General features: G+C 41.0%; 1 protein-coding gene across 3 annotated transcripts in view; it reads left to right on the forward strand.

Moving 5' to 3' along the window:
* The window catches only part of LOC107596422 (leucine-rich repeat and immunoglobulin-like domain-containing nogo receptor-interacting protein 1-B), a 36,381-nt gene extending 17,252 nt beyond the window's left edge, over nt 1-19,129 (forward strand). The window contains exons 2-3 of one of the 3 annotated variants that reach the window (XR_001610359.1): nt 3,461-5,561; nt 19,017-19,129. Coding sequence is in view for 2 of the 3 variants with exons in the window: in XM_016287156.1 (XP_016142642.1) it covers nt 3,461-5,317 (1,857 nt within the window). In the remaining variant the exon portion in view is untranslated. Of the gene's footprint in view, nt 1-3,460; nt 6,259-19,016 lie in introns of those variants that run through there. The other 2 variants (XM_016287156.1, XM_016287157.1) reach the window with 2 other exon arrangements.
* The last annotated feature ends 751 nt before the right edge of the window (nt 19,130-19,880 follow it).

A 19,880-nucleotide genomic window follows, 5' to 3' on the forward strand; every position in this document is an offset into this window, starting at 1 on the left:
ACGCTTTAGTTGGTCTGTTAAAACTCAATGGGCTCAGGGGAGGCGAAAGAGATTCGGACTCCCGCTGTAACTTTACCTTGCTGGTGTCGCTGTTGGGACAATGTTTCTTTAGAAAAACGAGTGATTTATACACTTTTTAATGTTGTGTTTTATTTTTGTACTACTATTTTTTTCTTATCCAATATTTTAAAGATTTTACTACGTTTATACATTTGAATATTCAAGTATGCTGAATACTTCAAAACACTGTACTTATTCAAACAACAAGATCTTTATTTACCCTTGCAGACCTAGTTCAGCTGCTGTGGAACTTCAGTTCATTCAGTCAAGATAGAGGGGGTGGAGTTATGAGGTTTACTGACAGTTTGAGCGGATCCAGCAAGATTTAGTCACAAGCTCTTTTTAATACCTTTCATTAGCTAAATATTTGTAAAGCAGACAGACAGATGTAAAGGGTGACCAATATCATTGATTTATTGAAGGGAAAAAAAAAAACATCATCACCAAAAAAAGGGCACTTCGGAGTGTAAGGGCAAAAAGGGCATGTGCTCTGCACAGGTTGAGCCCTACCTGTGCACGTGCCTGCAACAAATCCTTTAAATTTAACTGTATCAGAACAGAATAAGAATTTAAAAATATATAATTCTAATGGATAAATATAATTGCAGTATATAATAATATATGCTTAGCAATAAACATGCCAAAACAAATTAATTTATAAAGAAAAGGTAGGGAAATTTGGGCTTACCTCTCTCAGGCACAAATCCAAATGTGTCTATATTCGCGATGTAGCTGAGCTAAACTATTAGCCTTATTAGGTAAAATAGGCTTTGCGTTCCAGTATCGACGGAAAAATATCATAATGAGCAAAAATATGCCACAGTGGACCGGGTCTCAGGCCGAACAGCACGGTGAATGGCTGCGCTGTTTCCAATGAATGCAGTAGCTTAGTGTGCGCGTGAGGCGCCGGCGCGATCAAACAGCTGAAACATAAAATAGACTACTCCGTAATTTTTGGTCATACAGTAAAGGCATAATTCGAGTGTTAGCAGTTTGAAAATTCAAGAATAATAGCAAAGTTAATAAGAATTATTTCTAAATGCAGCACCGTTCTTATTTCGCTCTGCATAACCTGAATGAAAAAATATATATTTTTGCTAAGAACGAACCGAAATGAAAACATTTAGCTTTTAATCTGTGTATTTAACAGCCTGGGAGACCTTCCCAGGGCAGTACCTTGCCTCACCGACTAACATCAGGGCACCCACTACGGAGACGGCACCAGAGGTGAGGGGGCACAGTGACCGAGGTGGCCGGCCGGGCCCCCTCAGGCCCCCCGTGGTGCCGACGCTGCGTACTTTTATGCAAAGTTTATAGATTACACTATTAGGCTACTTTGCCCATGCCCATTATAGATCAACTAACATAATCTATAAAGGTGCAAAATGTATTTACTTACACATATTTTAGAATCGAGATATTTTGTGATATATTTTGGAAATATTTCGAATAAAAACATTTTTTTTTTTTAATTTGTATTAATTTTTTACATTTTTATTCGAAATATTCCCAAAATAACAATAGTGTCTAATAAAATAGACACCATTACAAATTTTGTAATAGTTTTACTGGTTATAATGGGACTTTTATTGGTTCTACTGGAAACTGTAATGGACACTGTTGGTCTCTGCCTTCTATTGGTGTCTTGTTAAAAACAAAAAATCCTAAAACACACTACAGAAAAACATTTTTTAATGGTTTTAATGGTTAAAAGTTGATGGTTTGTAATGTTATTTGTTGTGGAAACCATTCAAATTTTCTGTGATGATTTTATTGTTGTTTTTTCCAGTAGGGACATAAGCCCATATCAGTTATACAGTGGTATTGTGGCTACTGTGTGTGACATGAGACTTGTATTTGGTTTATTCAGTACTCAAATATTATACCAATGTATGCAATACAGTGGAATACTGCAATAAGGTTAGTATACCACCTTACCCTATTAGTCAAACATTTATATTGTATTTATATAGGCTATGTATATATTTTTATTATTATTATACCCTCACTGGGGGCTTAGCCCCCCTAAAATTAAAATCCTAGAATCGCCCCTGTAAGAATAGAGATCATGGTTCTCCCATGATTTTGAAAACAAAAAATTAGACAACCAAATAAGATAATTGCTTTGAGTTGTGTTGTACTATTCTCTGAGAGAACACTCTTTCTACATCTTGTAGGTTGTGAGTTTGGGGAAATTATATTTTTTAAGTTAAATATAGTCAAAAATAATGGCTACCATTGAGATATGTTACTGCAAATGTATAAATACAAGTTGTGTTAAAATATGCACTCTACTCTTGAACCTACATAATTTCATAATGTATCCTCTGAGTTTGCATAAATGTATTTGAATTCACTGATGCAAGAAGTATTTAATTCTGGGCCACTTTCACTTGCTTTACAAATGGGAGCTACTTAAAGTTTACCTAATCAATTATTAAAGCTGGCCTGTCTACTTAACATGATTTGTATTTGACTAGTCCAATTAGCAACCTCGTGTCTCATGGAATGTAACTTGTGTCCTATGTGTGTCTTGAGTTCCTTCATGCCAATTTTTTCACAAGCCCTAAACCAAGATCTCCATCAAAGCACACAGCTGAAAGTGGCTGTGAGATTGAAACTGAGCATGATCGATCAATTTGGGAAGTTTGAAGGTTCAGGGCTTTTGCACAGTAAAATAGTGTGAGTCAAAGTTGATTTGGATTTAACCCATTAAGAACTAAATTGTTCTACTCTAAATGTAGCCACAAATGATGCTCAAAGTAATAATAATAATAAAATAGAATATTATAATAATATAATTTTTATAATATAAAAGTAAATTTTGTAAATTTGTGTAAATTGTAATGTAAATTATTTTTTTAGTTAGTGCAAGTCATTGTAGGGTCATGTTCATGATTTATATGTCCCTTGCTCTCAGTTTTTGCAATAGTATACTGTATATACCATCTATTATTTGTGTAGTTTAAAGAAAAACATATTTTGTTTTGGCATGCTTAAATCATTACTGATTTGGTTCAAACCATTATTGAAAATACATGTTTTTGTTATAAGTAAAAAATCCAAGATATGTTTTTATATTTCAAAAAGATCCTGCAGAGGCTATACTTATATATCTCCCCTATAGGACTGACTTATAACTTGGCTGTACTTCTTCATGGCCAGTTTTGTTTATGGTTGTTTTCTTTTTCTCATACAGTCTTTTACTTTTTAACGTCTCTTTTATATCATTAATCAAAGCTCTGAGTTGCCTTTACACAGCATGTTCCAGTGCAGTAGTCTGTTACATTTTTCAAGCGTCAGCATTTTCTCCAAAACCATCTCTTGCTATTTTAAGAACAGGAGCAATATGATTGTCTCACAGTTCTTTTGCTGAGTCTTTCTCTATTCTTTTTCTCAGCAGGTTACCATCAAAATGGTGGCCAGAGAGGCAAGTGGGCACAGCTACCTGGTGGCGTGCTGGCAGCCCATTCTCATCCTGATGCTGGGTACCGTGCTGTCCGGCTCTGCCACTGGCTGCCCCTCTCGATGCGAGTGCAGTGCCCAAGAGCGCTCAGTCGTGTGCCATCGGCGGAAGCTGATTGCCCTTCCCGAGGGAATTCCCACTGACACGCGGCTGTTAGATCTCAGCAAGAACCGTTTGAAAGCCATAAACCCGGAGGAATTCCTCAACTATCAACACCTGGAGGAGCTACAGCTCAACGAGAACATAATTTCCGTCATTGAACCAGGGGCTTTCAGCAACCTCCTTGGCTTGCGAATACTGGGGCTACGCAACAACAAGCTGAAGTTGATTCAGTTGGGTGTTTTCACTGGCCTCAGTAACCTCACTCGATTAGATATGAGTGAGAATAAAATTGTAATTTTGTTGGACTACATTTTTCAAGATCTCTACAACCTGAAAGAACTGGAGGTGGGGGACAACGACCTGGTGTTCATCTCTCACAGAGCTTTTCATGGCCTCAGCAGCCTAGAGCAGCTCACTATGGAAAGATGCAACCTGACCTTTGTGCCAACAGAGGCCTTCAGCCATCTTCACAACCTGCTGACCCTCAGGCTGCGACATCTCAACATCAACATCATTCGAGACTTTTCCTTCAGGAGGCTCTATCGACTCAAAGTCTTAGAGATAGCAAACTGGCCTCTTTTAGAAACCTTGACCACAAAGTCCCTCCATGGACTTAACATCACAACCTTGAGCATCACAAACTGCAATCTCACTGCCGTCCCTTACGAGGCCATTCAGCACCTGGTGTACCTTCGCTTTTTCAACCTGTCCTTCAATCCGATCGAGGTTGTGGAGGGCAACAAAATGCACAATTTGCTGAGGCTCCAGGCATTTCACTTGGTTGGGGGCCGGCTAGTCAGCATTGAGCCTTATTCCTTCAGAGGACTCAACTACCTTCGGGTTCTCAATGTATCCAGCAATAGTCTAAGCACTTTAGAGGAGTCTGCCTTCCACTCGGTCGGCAACCTGGAGACACTGGCTCTTCACGACAACCCCTTGGCATGCGACTGTCGTCTCCTCTGGGTCTTTCGCCGTCGATGGCGACTTAACTTCAACCGCCAGCAGCCATCTTGTGAATCACCAGAGTTTTTGCAGGGTAAAGAATTCAAAGACTTCCCAGATGTTCTCCCACCGAATTATTTCACCTGTCAGAAATCCAAGATCCGGGATCACAAAGCCATTCATAGATTTGTGGATGAGGGGACCACTGTCCAATTCCCTTGCCAAGCAGATGGAGACCCCGCTCCCATGATTATGTGGCAGTCTCCAAAAAAGCAATTCATCACTACTAAAAGCATTGGTCGGCTGTCAGTGTCTCCGGACGGCACCCTCGAGGTTAGATACGCCCAAATACAAGACAATGGCACATACACCTGCATTGCCGTCAATGCAGGAGGAAACGACACCCGTTTGGCTCACCTACATGTTCATAGCTACTCTCCCAATTGGCCCCATCAGCCCAATAAGACCTTTGCCTTCATCTCGAACCAGCCCAATGATAACGGTGCCAATGGAACTGGTGCGACAGATCCCTTTCCCTTTGATATGAAGACTCTCATTATCGCTACCACCATGGGGTTTATCTCTTTCCTGGGAGTGGTGCTGTTCTGTCTGGTGCTCTTGTTCCTCTGGAGCCGAGGGAAAGGCAATGCCAAGCCAAACATCGAGATTGAGTATGTGCCACGGAAAGTGGATGGAGAAAGCAGCCCGAATGAGGGATCTCACAAGATCAGTATGAAGATGATTTAAAAGACTAATCGCCATTGTGTGTGCATCACGTGAATAGGTGTTCTTGACAACAGACTTACCTTGAGGGAGAAATAAGGGAGTAATCTTTGCACCCCTTATGGAATTGTGAAAAGAACAATGTTCCGGAAAAAAGCCTTTTACATTTTTTTTACAGACTGTACAGATCAATCACACAGGGATTGTGTCCTCAAAGGGGAAGCAGACAGGCCGATTGAGACTTTCAATATTCTGTGTACTTGTTCGGGTAAGTGTTGAAAAACATAGTCCTGTTGAAATTTGTGCGAAAGCCAGAATCAGGAGGACCGGTATAAATTCATACCTGTCCTCTTTGTCTTCTTTTCTGTACATAACTATTTCGATGTGCATTGGGCAATACAGTGGTTGAATGCAGCCAATCAGAGGTTATGAGTTGTTGAGCCTACTGGAGTGCATGTGCTATATCTAGATACATGCAAAGTGTATAGGTCTAATTAAATCACTGTAAATGTCCATTACCAACTCTTTATAAGAGATCAATTTGTTTCAAATGATATATTGATTAGGCTTGACAATCATTAATATCTCAAAGGTCAAGTATTAATCATTAAATATGGTTTGATGGTGCGATTTCAATTTTGACACCTTACATAGTATCATAAAGCCAGATGTAGCTTTGAATTTAAAGCCATTTGCTTTGACTGAACATGTGACAAAACTATTGGACCTGTGGTTGTACTCGCACTAAATTACTATTCCATCTGACAGATCTCTGTTTTTATTCACCTACCGGTGAAAAGTTTACAACTTTATTGATTTAGTCATCAAAATGTCATCAATTTGCCATGCTATGATGCATTTTCTACCACTCTCACGAGACAGGTGTTACTCGGTAGGTAAATGTGTTCTACAACCCTTACAGTGCTGATTTTGAGACAATGGATGGCTGTAAAACATATTAAAATGACAAGCTTTTATACTTCAATGTCTTTGCTCATTTCTTTTGCTCTGCTCCGTGAATTAAACCTTGAGAGCTGGTGAGGTACACAGGAAGATAGAGACTCTGCACTAATGTACTGCTAAAACCTTCACTCTCCCTCACACGCCATACTACTATTCAACATTCTCTGAAAAACATATTTTCTCTGTAAATACTCATTTCAGTGTTAGTGGGTAGAACACATCATGACATTAGTGAGAATGGATTTGAAGTGTTAAATCAACCTAAGATTATATAGGTTGTTGAGTCCATATACAGGTGCATCTCAATAAATTAGAATGTCGTGGAAAAGTTCATTTATTTCAGTAATTCAACTCAAATTGTGAAACTCGTGTATTAAATAAATTCAATGCACACAGACTGAAGTAGTTTAAGTCTTTGGTTCTTTTAATTGTGATGATTTTGGCTCACATTTAACAAAAACCCACCAATTCACTATCTCAACAAATTAGAATATGGTGACATGCCAATCAGCTAATCAACTCAAGATACCTGCAAAGGTTTCCTGAGCCTTCAAAATGGTTTCTCAGTTTGGTTCACTAGGCTACACAATCATGGGGAAGACTGCTGATCTGACAGTTGTCCAGAAGACAATCATTGACACCCTTCACAAGGAGGTTAAGCCACAAACATTCATTGCCAAAGAAGCTGGCTGTTCACAGAGTGCTGTATCCAAGCATGTTAACAGAAAGTTGAGTGGAAGGAAAAAGTGTGGAAGAAAAAGATGCACAACCAACCGAGAGAACCGCAGCCTTATGAGGATTGTCAAGAAAAATCGATTCAAGAATTTGAGTGAACTTCACAAGGAATGGACTGAGGCTGGTTTCAAGACATCAAGAGCCACCACACACAGACGTGTCAAGGAATTTGGCTACAGTTGTCGTATGTAAAAAAAAAAATATTTTATTGGTCTTATGAAGTATTCTAATTTGTTGAGATAGTGAATTGGTGGGTTTTTGTTAAATGTGAGCCAAAATCACCACAATTAAAAGAGCCAAAGACTTGAACTACTTCAGTCTGTGTGCATTGAATTTATTTAATACACGAGTTTCACAATTTGAGTTGAATTACTGAAATAAATGAACTTTTCCACAACATTCTAATTTATTGAGATGCACCTGTATGCCTGACTCTTCCTAACTGAATTAACTCAAAATTCATTATTTTTGACCATAAAGAAAAAATAAGCAATGGGGAAAAATGATCAAAAGTCCTTATGTCACATTATTCTAACATATTTAATCTCTACAATGTGGAGGTGATAAATAGTATATTTAAGTAATATTATAGCTTAATAATAGTACAGTGATTTACAATCTACCATTGTGTTTGAAATACGTATCTCAGTCTGCAGTCAAAATGCCCAAATGCTCTGAAAAAAAGGAGCCTTTCATTGTTATTTTTTGAGAATATATATGCGTAAGTGCATGATCTACACTACAACAATAGACTGTTGTGCATTTATTTGCTCTGTTCAATAGTTTTGAGCTCTATGCAACTCCCAATACTCTCTCTCTCTCTCTCTCTCTCTCTCTCTGTCACACAAACACACACACACACACACACACTGATTTGCATTCTAAAGTAATTCTTAACATGTTGTAACAAATCCACAAATATTCAGAGATCCTTTAGTTTTTGACTGCACTCTTTTAGACAAAGCTACCAGGGACAAAGCCACCGCACATATCAGGATAGGACCAATCTGACAACCCATCATCTCGCACAGGGGAATAATGGAATACGTGTCAGCTGGAGTCTAAGCACAGAAACCTCACGTTTAAATGGGAAGTGATGGTTGTGTAAAATTGTCTCCCTGCCCTTTTTCTACTGAGATGACTCACAAATAGTTGGCCAACCCGCACAGCTCTTTAATACTGAGCAAATACAACCGCAAGGGAGTGGTGAACATTAATGAGAGAGGAAGTGGAGCATCCAGATGCCAGAGAGAAGAAAGGCAAAAATGAAAGAATAGAGATGATTAATATTTAGTGAGGTAAGACCGTTAAGAACAAAGCCAATATCTGGCAATAGTGTTATTCGAAAATGATTTATTCAAGTTAATACAAAGTTGGCTAAAATATTTAGCAACTATCTGCAACTACAATATGAATTTAAATGTAAAGTATGAGGAGGCTTATTTTCTCTTTGTTGGATTGCTTTAAAGGGGTCATATGATGCGATTTCAGTTTTTCCTTTCTCTTTGGAGTGTTACAAGCTCTTGGTGCATAAAGAAGATCTGTAAAGTTGCAAAGACTAAAGTCTCAAATCCAAAGAGATATTCTTTATAAAAGTTGAGTCAACCACGCCTACCTAAAACGGCTCGTTCTAACACGCCCACACATGTCTACGTCATGATGTGGGAAGATTTGCATAACGCCGCCCAAATGTTCACGCAAAGAAAGAAGGTGTGACTTTTATTCTCGCTGTAGTATTGTTGTTGCCGCCGCCATGTCGTGAAGGCGCTGTGTGCTTCGTTGTGAAAGCGAAACTACTTTGTTTGGCCTTCCAAAAGAGGACGATATCCGCTTCGTCATGCCTAGAGCTGATCCGTGCTGGTCGCTGAGGAAATGCATCAACTTCGCGCTGTGGATCGCCGGATCGGCGGGTCCAGCCCGGGGTCGTCGCATGTGGTTGCCGCAAGCCCGTTGGATGCTCCTTCGTCGAATCCGCGCCGTTTGCAAGCAGGCTCTGCCGCCGCTCACTCAGGCCGGCCTCCGCACACTCTGGCCGCCGGCCTCGGCTCACTCTAGTCCGCCGTGTGTGATGCTGAGTTTCGTTGTGAAAGCGAAACTACTTTGTTTGGTCTTCCAAAAGAGGATACGACTAGAAATCAGTGGTTAAATTGTATTTACAACACTGTTCCAGAACAGTACAACCCAAATATTCAGATGTGTCCAGTGCATTTTATGGAGGACTGTTTCCTAATCCTGGGAGAGTAGACTACAATGCCGGCTGTTCTGACTCACAGACTGTAAGTACGTTTTTTTATATTTAAAGAAGTTTCCACTGACGATTCAAACGCAAGTTTTGAGGAGTGTAGAGTGGCACTTGTTGTTTGTAATTTCTCCGATCACAAATGCAGCCATGGTTTTATGTTTACGCGGCGCGATGCAACGCAACGCGTAAAAAGACAGTATAAGTCATTATAATCCATAATTATGTCCCCACTGGATGCAACGAATGCCTCGTTTATAATGCATTTCCGTCACACACTTGAGGTATTCGGCGAATCACAACGCACTGGATAGTTGCCAATTAGAGCACACGTTGCTTTTCAGACCGATGAGCTTTGTAAAAATCGATGCATTTCAGAAAGGCGGGCATAGAGGAGAAACAATAATGTGTTTTTTTACACCAAATAAACAAAATAATGTTCTTTTTAGCAACATCATATGACCCCTTTAAGTACTATTTTGTCTTTTTGCTATTCATATGTTCTGCCTCCTTGGCCTTGCGTCTGGAGGTTTTAGTACAATTTTGGGAATTTTTGAAAAAAATGGTGTAAAATTAATTATGAAACAGTTTTCTCTTTTACATTTTTTTTTACAAATAAATGGCAAGTAATGCACTAAATTAAACATACAATTTTTCAAGTAGAAAGACTGAAATAGTATTTTCCTGTAAAATGTACTCTAGTAATCTTTATTTTATTTATAGCTTCAATAATGTTTTACAGTGTACTGAATAAATAGTCTTAGACACCAACATATTTTAAAACAAATGTGAATGTCTGAGTGTAATTCATCATAATGAAGCTTTCTGCCACTGTAATTTGTAGATTACTGTGACACAAAATGGTCATACAGTTTGTTAATCCTACAGGCTATATGGATAAACTAACACTGATTAGCTGTGACGTCTTTGAGGTACGTGTTTCTGTTAAACAGTGGAAGGGAACTTCCCAGTCTTTAATTATGTCAGATTATGCCACTTCATTCATTTTGAGGAGTGTATTAAGCCTCTGACTTATAAAGAACTTGTTCATCTGTTGGCTCACAGTGAGAGGATGATGGCTACATGCAGTTTTTGATCAGTGAAAACGTATAATGTTCGAAGCATCATGACATGATTTGTTAAAAAGTGGGGAGTTAGTAACACACACACACACACACACACACATATATATATATATGTATGAAGATCTTTTATACTAGACTTGCTGGTATTTTGCTAATATATTTTTCTCTAAAATATAATAGACATTTTCTGAGAACATGCAAAATTGTTCTTTCTATTGTTCTTTCAACATCGCACCAGTGATCAGTTTTTGCACAAAAAGATACAGAACTATTGACTGTGAATAATGTGCAATGATATTTACTGTTAAGGCCCGCCATTAGTCAATTTTGTGTTCACCTTCAACCTCTTTTTCTGTAACAATTAATGGTGTTGCACAAAACATGTTTTAAAAGGGAAATGTCATGGGTTATTAATTTCTGTTTTTCAATGTGTGATTCAGTGTGATTTAGTACAAGAAACACAGAGTGATACTACCTACTGCCCAAGTACATAAATTCTGCAGTTCTGTGATGGGACTGAAATAATGTAGAGCTTAGGGGTAAGACAGTAACTCTGCATTATTGTTTTAGAAAGCTACTACTTCCTCATATTTAAGAATTGGCCATTGAAGAAAAAAGTATGATATTCAATACTTTGGGCCTGAGGTGGGAATATGTAATTTCTTATAAGATTAAAAGTAACCTTCTCAAATTCAATTATAGAATTCTTCTTTAATAGTTTTTACACACACATCAAGTTGAATCTTTCTTACTGTATATGGTATATGAATGGATGAATTAATGTTGCTGCATTTGACATTGAAAGCATAGGTCTTAATTTAGTTATATTTTTAAGATGGAAAACGTCTCAGGTGTATGTAACCATGGTTCCCTGAGTGGGGAACGAGACACTGCGTCCTCAAGGGGCGCTATGGGGAATGCCTCATCATGACCCGTGTCTGAAGCATACATTCAAAAAACACCAACAACATGTTAGCCGGCGACAGCCTATGACATCACTACTGGTGCGACTATAGTATAAATAGGCGCCGGGAGAACACGTCATCCGCTTCTTCGTCTGAAGCTTGCGTCCGAAGCATGGCAGGAAACCTAGAGGACACAGTGTCTCGTTCCCTAACCATGGTTACATAAGTAACCTGAGACATTCTCTTTCAAGGGAACTTCGAACTGCGTCCTCTAGGGGTCGCTGTGGGGAACGGTATACCCACGCCACCATGCTGAGGGGAGTGCATGCCCGAAAAAACCACGACGAGTACTAAGTACCAACTCTACCATAGCCATGGGAGTTGCCCCTGGGACGTTAAGACGGCTGTCAGTGACATTATCCCCTACGCCAAAGGCCTAGGCTACATACCCCAAAAACTTACCTGTTAGGGCCAGAACTCCTGGGCCCGGGGTAGAGCTCAAGGCTTAGAATCAGGAGTAGATTCCTTTAAGGGGATACGACCAAGTCCCTAGAATCGTACTAGGTCTTGGTCTGTCACCCAGGGGGCTACCGCTTGCTCTGCATGAGCTTGCTGAAGGAACTGTCTCAACAGACCCCTAGTAGCAACACCCTGTTAAAGTAGGTATCCTGAGGATACATAGGTGGAGTGATGCCCAAGGTGGAACCGGGGCTGAACCAACTCAAGAAAGGGCACAAAGCCACCATGTGTAGTAGTGATGCGCGGATGAGCTAAAACATCACACGAATCCGCAGCTTCAAATAAATTATCCACCCGCCAACCGCCCACACCTGTATTTTTGTCTGATTTAGATAACCGCACTCGACCCGCACCCGATCATCACATTAGGGTTCGTAGGGTCATAAAAAACCTGGAAAAGTCATTGAACAGCAATTTCCAGGCCTACGTATGTGATTCAGTTGTACCGCGTCTTCTCTCTTTGACTTTCGCTTAACATCGACGCATCTAGAGCTGCTGCATGCTGCGATAGCTCGCGTTTTGGGACAGTTGACAGAACTGTCACTTGCCTAATCAGTCATTGTTGCATCGTCTCAAAAATTTTTTATTTTCACGTCTTTTTAAGCCATTCGGTACTCGCGCTCTCCAGAGGCGCGTGCGCTCACAGTCACATCCAAAGCGCGTACTGTGAGTACCAAATTGAGAAAGTACTGTCGGTTTTGTCTTAAGTTAATGTAAACAGTTGCAAAATAAAACGCATGGGTATCAGTATTGGATCCGTGAAATAGGTCTTGTGACAGCAGCCTAACAAAGCTGTGCCGTCTTTATTAATGTTAATCAAACAACAAAAGACAGAGAAAATCCCTTACTGCTCTTGACTAAATAATGTTTTGTTCAATAACTTTTAATGTTAATTTACAGTTTATTAAATTTCTGTAGCCTATTTAAAACACGTTCATAATTTAGAAAATTTAGTTAATACTTGCATCATTAATGATTTATTTTATCCACCCGTGACCCATCCGCAAATAATCAGAATGCATTTTTTTATTACCCGACCCACCCGATCTGCGGATTATCTGCAGCACCCGCGGATAAAACTGCCATCCGCGCATCACTAGTGTGTAGCCCTTGCCATACAGGATTTTAGAAAGAACGCAAATGCTTAGCGTGTGAACTTACCACAGTGTAGATTTTAGAAAGTGCACAGTGACTTTGCGTGCACACTTACCATAACATGGATATTAAAGATACCGTTCTAAGGGGCCCTCCTGGCACTCTGAAAGAGCAGCCCATAGATGGAAATGGTGCATCCTAAGAACAATATGTTTGAGAAGTCATCAACTCAATCTATGGTATAATGCTGGAATGGCTAGCAGTAAGTTACCTAGTTGAGGGAGCATAACGCCCAGTTCTTAGCCGAGAGGGGACTCGACCTACAGCATGTTCGCTAGAAATCAGAAGGGTAAGCGTACTGCAAGCTTAGTCAAAAACGCGGCGCATCAGGGAGACAGAAAAAGGGCCTAGTTCGCCTGATGTTGCTGGTTCCAGGTGTTCTGGGAATACAGAGAACTCAACTCTCCATGAGAGAGGAGAACACCGAATTCAGAAAAGGGATAGCGTGCTCATAGGCAACCCTCTGATAGAGGGGAGCACTGCTAAACACCACCACAAACAGCCCACGGAGCGGGGAATTCAACTCCTCAGAAGGGGAGAGAACTCGAATGCTCGGAAGAAAGCACCATGCTCACAAATAACCCTCAACAGTGAGGGGAGCGATGCTTTAAAAGTGTGTCAACAGAGACACTAGTTGAGTGGAGCCCAAGGCGAGTACTGGGGTCTAAGCTTACTCGGAGAAAGGGAACGAGGCTAATAACGCGTAACCCTTATCATACAGGATTTTAGAAAGTGCGCAAAGTTCTTTGCGTGCACACTAACCACCATGTGGATTTTAGAAAGTGCGCAAAGTGCTCAGCGTGCACACTTGCCATCATGTGGATTTTAGAAAGTGCACAGAAGCTTAGCGTGTGCACTTACCATAGCATGGATTTTATAGAGATTCCCAAGCATCTGCCCACAGATGCCCAGAAGTACTGAGCCAAACGGGAGTGGCAAGCTCCAAGACAACCCTCTGAGGCGAGGGGAGCACTGCCTGGCGATAGCACTTTACAAGAAGGGTTCTCGCAAAACGGCACTCATACCTCCCGCTCGACGTCTCAGCAAGAGGGGATATCCTGGTCCACAGGAAGCTCCTCGGGGCGAACCTGGATATGGCGTACCAGACAGGGCAGCCTGAAAAGCACATCCAGGAGAATTACAGTGCTGTGCTGGGGCCTGATGACCAAGAAGGCTCCTGCAGAAGCCTGTGATCTGGCCGCGTGATCCAGGAAGCATGAAGCCGGAAAAAGGGCTATCATACAGACTGGATACAGCCTCGACGAGTGAGGTCATCACTGCAAGTCGAGAACCCGGTTCTGAGTCCAGCAGAGGGGGTGCTCACCGAGGACCTACCCTAGAAAAGGACAGAACACAGGTCTCGGAAAACATGGCAAAGAAGGCTAGCAGATGGAATTCACACAACCACCAGTGCATTAAATATATTTTCAAAATGGATCGTACTCACCCACCATGGTTCCCGTGCAGGAGCCCCGTCCCGAAGAAGCCTCTAGTATGGACCATCAGTAAGGTGGTTCCTATGTAAGACACAGAACCAACCGAAAACATCATAGGTCCAGCATAGGAGACTGTAATGCAGGTGCAGGAGATTCCTACCTAACCTTGGTCAGGTGGCGATGATGGTGGTTACAGGGGAATTAGGAAGGGGAAGATAAGTACAGATGTTAAACCCCCTGAGGGAGATGAGTAGATGTTCAGGTATCACTCTGGTCTGGACGAGAGCGCTGATGCCTCGTCTGGATCACCTCCCTCAGGTCTTGCCTACCTCCCTTTGACCCACGGTTCCTCCTAACCCTACCCGCAGGTGGGGGAGGAGCGTGAGCCGTGACACTAGCCTTCTGTGCCCGTCTCTGATCCTCAGACCGAGACCGGCCAGGACCCCTGGATGGTTTGGGCTCAGACATGGACCTTCATGGAATGAAGGTTTTGAAGGCCACTGAGCGCACCTTCGCCTACCTGAACTTCTCAACCACCGTCTCGACGGAGGTACCGAAAAGCTCGGAAGGCGAAACCGGAGCATCGAGAAGAAAGCCTCTCTCTTTCTTCCCGATATCCGCCAGGTTCACCCACAGATGTCTCTCCATTACCACTATGGCCGCCATAGACCTGCCCATAGCAGAAGCGGCCTGCTTAGGAGCACGGAGAGCGAGATCTGTGGTGCGGCGCAACTCAGCTACCTCATCGGGAGAAAGGCCCTCACCTTTATCCAGGTCTTTCCGTAGACCAGCCTGATATGCCTGAAGCACCGCCATCGTGTGCAACGAAGTGACAGCCTGACCTGCTGCTGCGTATGCCCAGCCATTTAAGCGAGATGTATCCTGAGGGGGCTTAGATGGCAAGGAGGGAGTCTTAAGAGAGGATGTCTCACCCATTGAAAAATAGCTAGCCAGCGTCTCTTCTACAGAGGGCATCTTCTAATAGCCGCTTTCGCGCATCCCCTCGATGTTGGCATAACTCGTATGCTGGAACCGATAGATGCGTGAGGAAAACGGCCTCCTCCATTCCTTCTCGACCTCCATATGGAGATCAGGAAGAAAAGGAAGACTCACCTGAGCTGGAGGGCTATGGTCAGACAGATAACGCTCGTCGAGACGACCTCACGGCGTCATCTTCTTGGCCCGCTTCCACGGTAAGTCAAGCTTCGCCGTGGCGCGATCCATAACCTCCAGTAGCTCATCATACGCAGGGCAGGAGGATTGGGAGGGCTCAGCCTCAGCTTCTTCGCCCTCCTCAGACATCTCCTGCTCTTCCTGGGCTGAACCCAGCAGAGCACTGGCCCCTGGATCAGACGATGTTAGGGAAATCACATCATCCTCCAGCGGCTCACCCTCATCCACAGCTGACGAGCACGAGAGGGAAAGCCCCTCCTTAAACTTATCAGCCAGATTTGCCTGTGATCCCCACAACCTTATTCTCCTCCGTGCCTCAGCAACGGCGGGTCCTGAACCACGGGGAGCAGACGGCTGCCCCTCTTTCCTTGAAAAGAGAGACAAATGAGAGCGGAGCTTTTTCATTGAAAAACGCTTGCAGTTAACGCAGATTGCCCCCTCGAGGACATCACGTGCGTGCTCTTCACCTGAACAAAAGCCGCAAAATTCATGTGTGTCATCAGGTGTGAAATAACGAAGACACGGATGCACTCCTAAACGTCTTGCTAGTGCTCGCCATAATAATGGAAGAAAGATCGCTCTTACCACCGGAATGCACGCTTCAAACAAAACAGTCAATGAAGACGAAGAAGAGGATGATGTGTTCTACCGGTGCCTATTTATACTATAGTCGCACCAGTAGTGACGTCATAGGCTGTCGCCGGCCAACATGTTGTTGGTGTTTTTTGAATGTATGCTCCAGACATGGGTCACGACGAGACATTCCCCATAGCGACCCCTAGAGGATGCAGTTCGAAGTTCCCTTGAAGGGGAAATGCGGTTTTACAAATGCTAGAAACATGGCTTTCAAAGGAAAGTTGGCTATCAAATTGCACACCTAACTGATGACAAAGAATTGACAGAGCTGCCATCAAGTGTTAGACAGTGTTCTAGGTTATTTCATGCAGAGGATTTTTGTCTGAAAATTAACATTTCAGAATTTAGCAGTAGGAAATTGCTAGTCATCCATTTTTTTATATCAACTATGCATTCTGTTTTTTCAAATTGATATGTTTTGTCAGGCAGAGAAGAAATATAGAGCTGAATATTTCAGCATAACAGTGAAAGCTAACACCATGTTGCAACGGTCCTAGTACTGAGCCTTGTGGTATTCCATACTGCACTTGTGATCAATATGTTACCTCTTAATTGCAATTCCACTAATGCCAACATAATTTTCTAGTCTATTCAAAAGAATGTTGTGGTTAATAGTGTCACCGTGTGCCACTGATATATTCATATAGATTGTTTATGGCTTATAGATGATGAAATAAAGGTAAAAAATAAGATAAACAGAAGATTGCTCAAATTAAGTTACAATGCAACCATTGCAAAGTTGTCTACACCTAAACTTTAAAGATTACAAAAAAGCTCATTTTAAAATTAAATGTTTTTACATTTTAAAATATAAAAAAACATTTCACTCATGAGTAGGCTTTCCTCTCTGTATCCTCATTCCAGCTATCAAAAATATGCATTTATCAAATATGGAGGTGTTGGTCAAGGTCATTTTGAATTAGGCATTTTTTATTTTTCAGTCTGTTTAACTGTTGGAATGCAGTCACCGAGCAACAGAATTCAGCACTAAAAGCATTGTAGGCTACAATTAAGTGTTTACTACATCTCAATAAATCAATAAACTGTAGAAGGGATGCTGCATGAGGCACATAATTATTATATTATTATAAAGTCATAATATCAGATAAAGCTCAGCCAAAACATATAGATTAAGGAATGACTGTGATTTTATGTTGCTATTCACTTCTTTGAGCAGCTAATAGAATAAATCAACCTTGGAAGAGTAGATGTATGGAGAGTGAATTATTCTGACATTGTGGTCTTGCTCTTCATGCATAAAGCAGCAAGGAGAACGGCTCACTCACAGAATAGTTTTATTTGTAATGCAGCCGCTCTGCTAGGATCAAGTGGAGTAATTCTGTAATGTTCGTAAACAGCCAGGAGCTGCCATCTCTTAAATAACATAAGGGCACAATGGTGTTACTTTCCTTGAGGCATTACCTCAAGTCACATAATGAAACTGTTTGGTGTCCCTTAGAGCCAAGCCCCCAGTGTAAACTCTCTATACAGCTGTTGTACTAAATAATGATGCATGATCATTTCTTTTCAATTAGCTCCACCAATCAAACTTAGCTCTTAGATTACTAATCAGTTTAGCCATGGTGAAGCAGGAAGAGAGCCCTGCAGCAGAGGAGAGTAATTACAGGCAGATTGGCCAATGCTGAGAGCCAATGACACAAAGTGTCTGTGTGATGGAGGAGGATGGCACTCATCAGGGTCTCACATGGCTCACCACATGGGCTCACTATTCCTTTTACATTCTCTATATATAATACTTTACAGTCAGGAACACCTTAAGAGACAAAGGCTGTCAATGTAGTGATCCTCATTGTATTTATCCCATATAAATGTCACTCTGTTTTTTAAGAATATGGTAACACTTTATTTTTATAGTCAAATTACTAACTACATGTCAACTACCAGTCATTAAAGTAGTTAGTAGACTGTCTGTGTAATATTGTTAACACTTTATTTGACAGTCCCACAAAAGATATTCTACGGACTGTAAGTAACTTTGCAAGTACTTCAACTTATTCCACTATTCCTAACCTATTAGTCTACTATTACTTCAATAAATTAGTTAACATTAGTTACTTATTAGTAAAATGTCTAAAGTAGACTATTAAAATTAAGTTCAACCAAGAATATTTTTTTACTTTTTGTAAAGTTTTACACATTTTGCCATGTATTTAATATGTAGTTTAAATAAGTTTCATAAGTAAGAAATATTTAATTGTGGATATGCAAATTTTATAAAGTTGAGACCAAAGATGGCATATGGATGCTTACTTCCCATTGGAATTTGCACACTGACAGATGAGTTTGAGACTGTTTTGTGAATCTTTTTGATTGACTCATTAAACAAAATAGGTTCATAAGAGTCACTTGTTTGTGAATCGGCCATCACAGTTTGCACTGTATTCACAGTTGTGTGCAAAAAGCACACTCTACAGATGTAATTAACTAACACCACCTCGTGAGATTATATCTGTACACCTGTATAGGGATGTACACAATCTTTAGATTTTTAGATTAGCCTATTGTCGCAGTGTGAAACCCTAATTTATCGTCGCTGGAACAGATTTTTTTGCATCACACAGCAGCTCATTCCACAGTAATGCACTGGGCATAATTTCCATCAAATGCAATTTCAGTGCGCTTATATTCTTGAGTGCAGAGCAGTTTTCATCCCGATTGACCAGTGGAGACAGGTGGCACATTGGCTCTTATATTAGATTACAGGGTGAGATACTGCCAACCATCAACATGCTGAAGTGGCATTTAACCATCACAGAGTACTAAGTGAGGAGGCGAAATATGAATTAATGGAACTGCTCCCATGTGGCTAACAGCAGTAAGTAATCAAGTAATTCATATGCTTTTCCTCTCTGATAGGTGCTGCCAGCTGTGTCTGTGCTACATACAGAGATGACATTCCTCTGATGCCAGCTTGGGTATGATTAGGAGGACTACCATACCAAAATTCCAGCTGCTGTGACTTTCTACAAGAGCAATCACCAACACTATTGTTGGGACTGTCTGGATGTGCCAAAAAGCAATAGTCAGGGTGTCTGAGATTTATGACAGATGATAGTTTGAGCAGTGATGTGCAGAGAGTTCTTCAGGGGCAGGGGCTCAAATGTAAAAAAGACAAACCGCAGATCCAGATCGCTCCACAAATGCAAATTCGTCTGTCCAGTCTGAATGTAAAGAGCAATGCTCGTCATCTTTTTCTTTTAGCCATTTTATGTTTGTAAAAACAAAAATGAAAACAGACTGTAGCTTCTGTATATAGTTTTTAATCGATTTATGAATAAGACAGGGAAATAAAGTTTCACTTTACATTGTCTTATGACATTTGAGCTTGATTGATTGGTGTATACATGACAAACTGGCATTGATGAATTATGTAACAATCCAAAATATCAAATTTGTGGATTTTTAATTAAATTGACCCTTCACAAAGACCTGCCCTCCTTAATTACTGTTTCTGTGTCTGACAGGCCATGCCGCTCTCACGCCACACATCATGTTCTCACGCAGTGAAAAATAAATCACGGAGCAAAGAGGAAACTGACAATGTGCCGACAGACAAGACAGAGCAGGTTATTGTTGGTATAAAACAAATAATTTTTAAGAAAGTCAAACAAAAAATACAATTTTGTGGCTCTTTAATGTGTCATGACAGATTGCTGTAGCGCCTCAGTTTAAGTGGCACTTGAACCAATCATCTCTTCCTCTTTACTAGTTATAGCACAA

The sequence above is a fragment of the Sinocyclocheilus grahami genome, unplaced genomic scaffold, assembly GCF_001515645.1.
Source record: "Sinocyclocheilus grahami isolate Dianchi unplaced genomic scaffold, SAMN03320097.WGS_v1.1 scaffold219.1, whole genome shotgun sequence".
In the NCBI taxonomy this organism is placed as follows: Eukaryota; Metazoa; Chordata; class Actinopteri; order Cypriniformes; family Cyprinidae; genus Sinocyclocheilus; species Sinocyclocheilus grahami.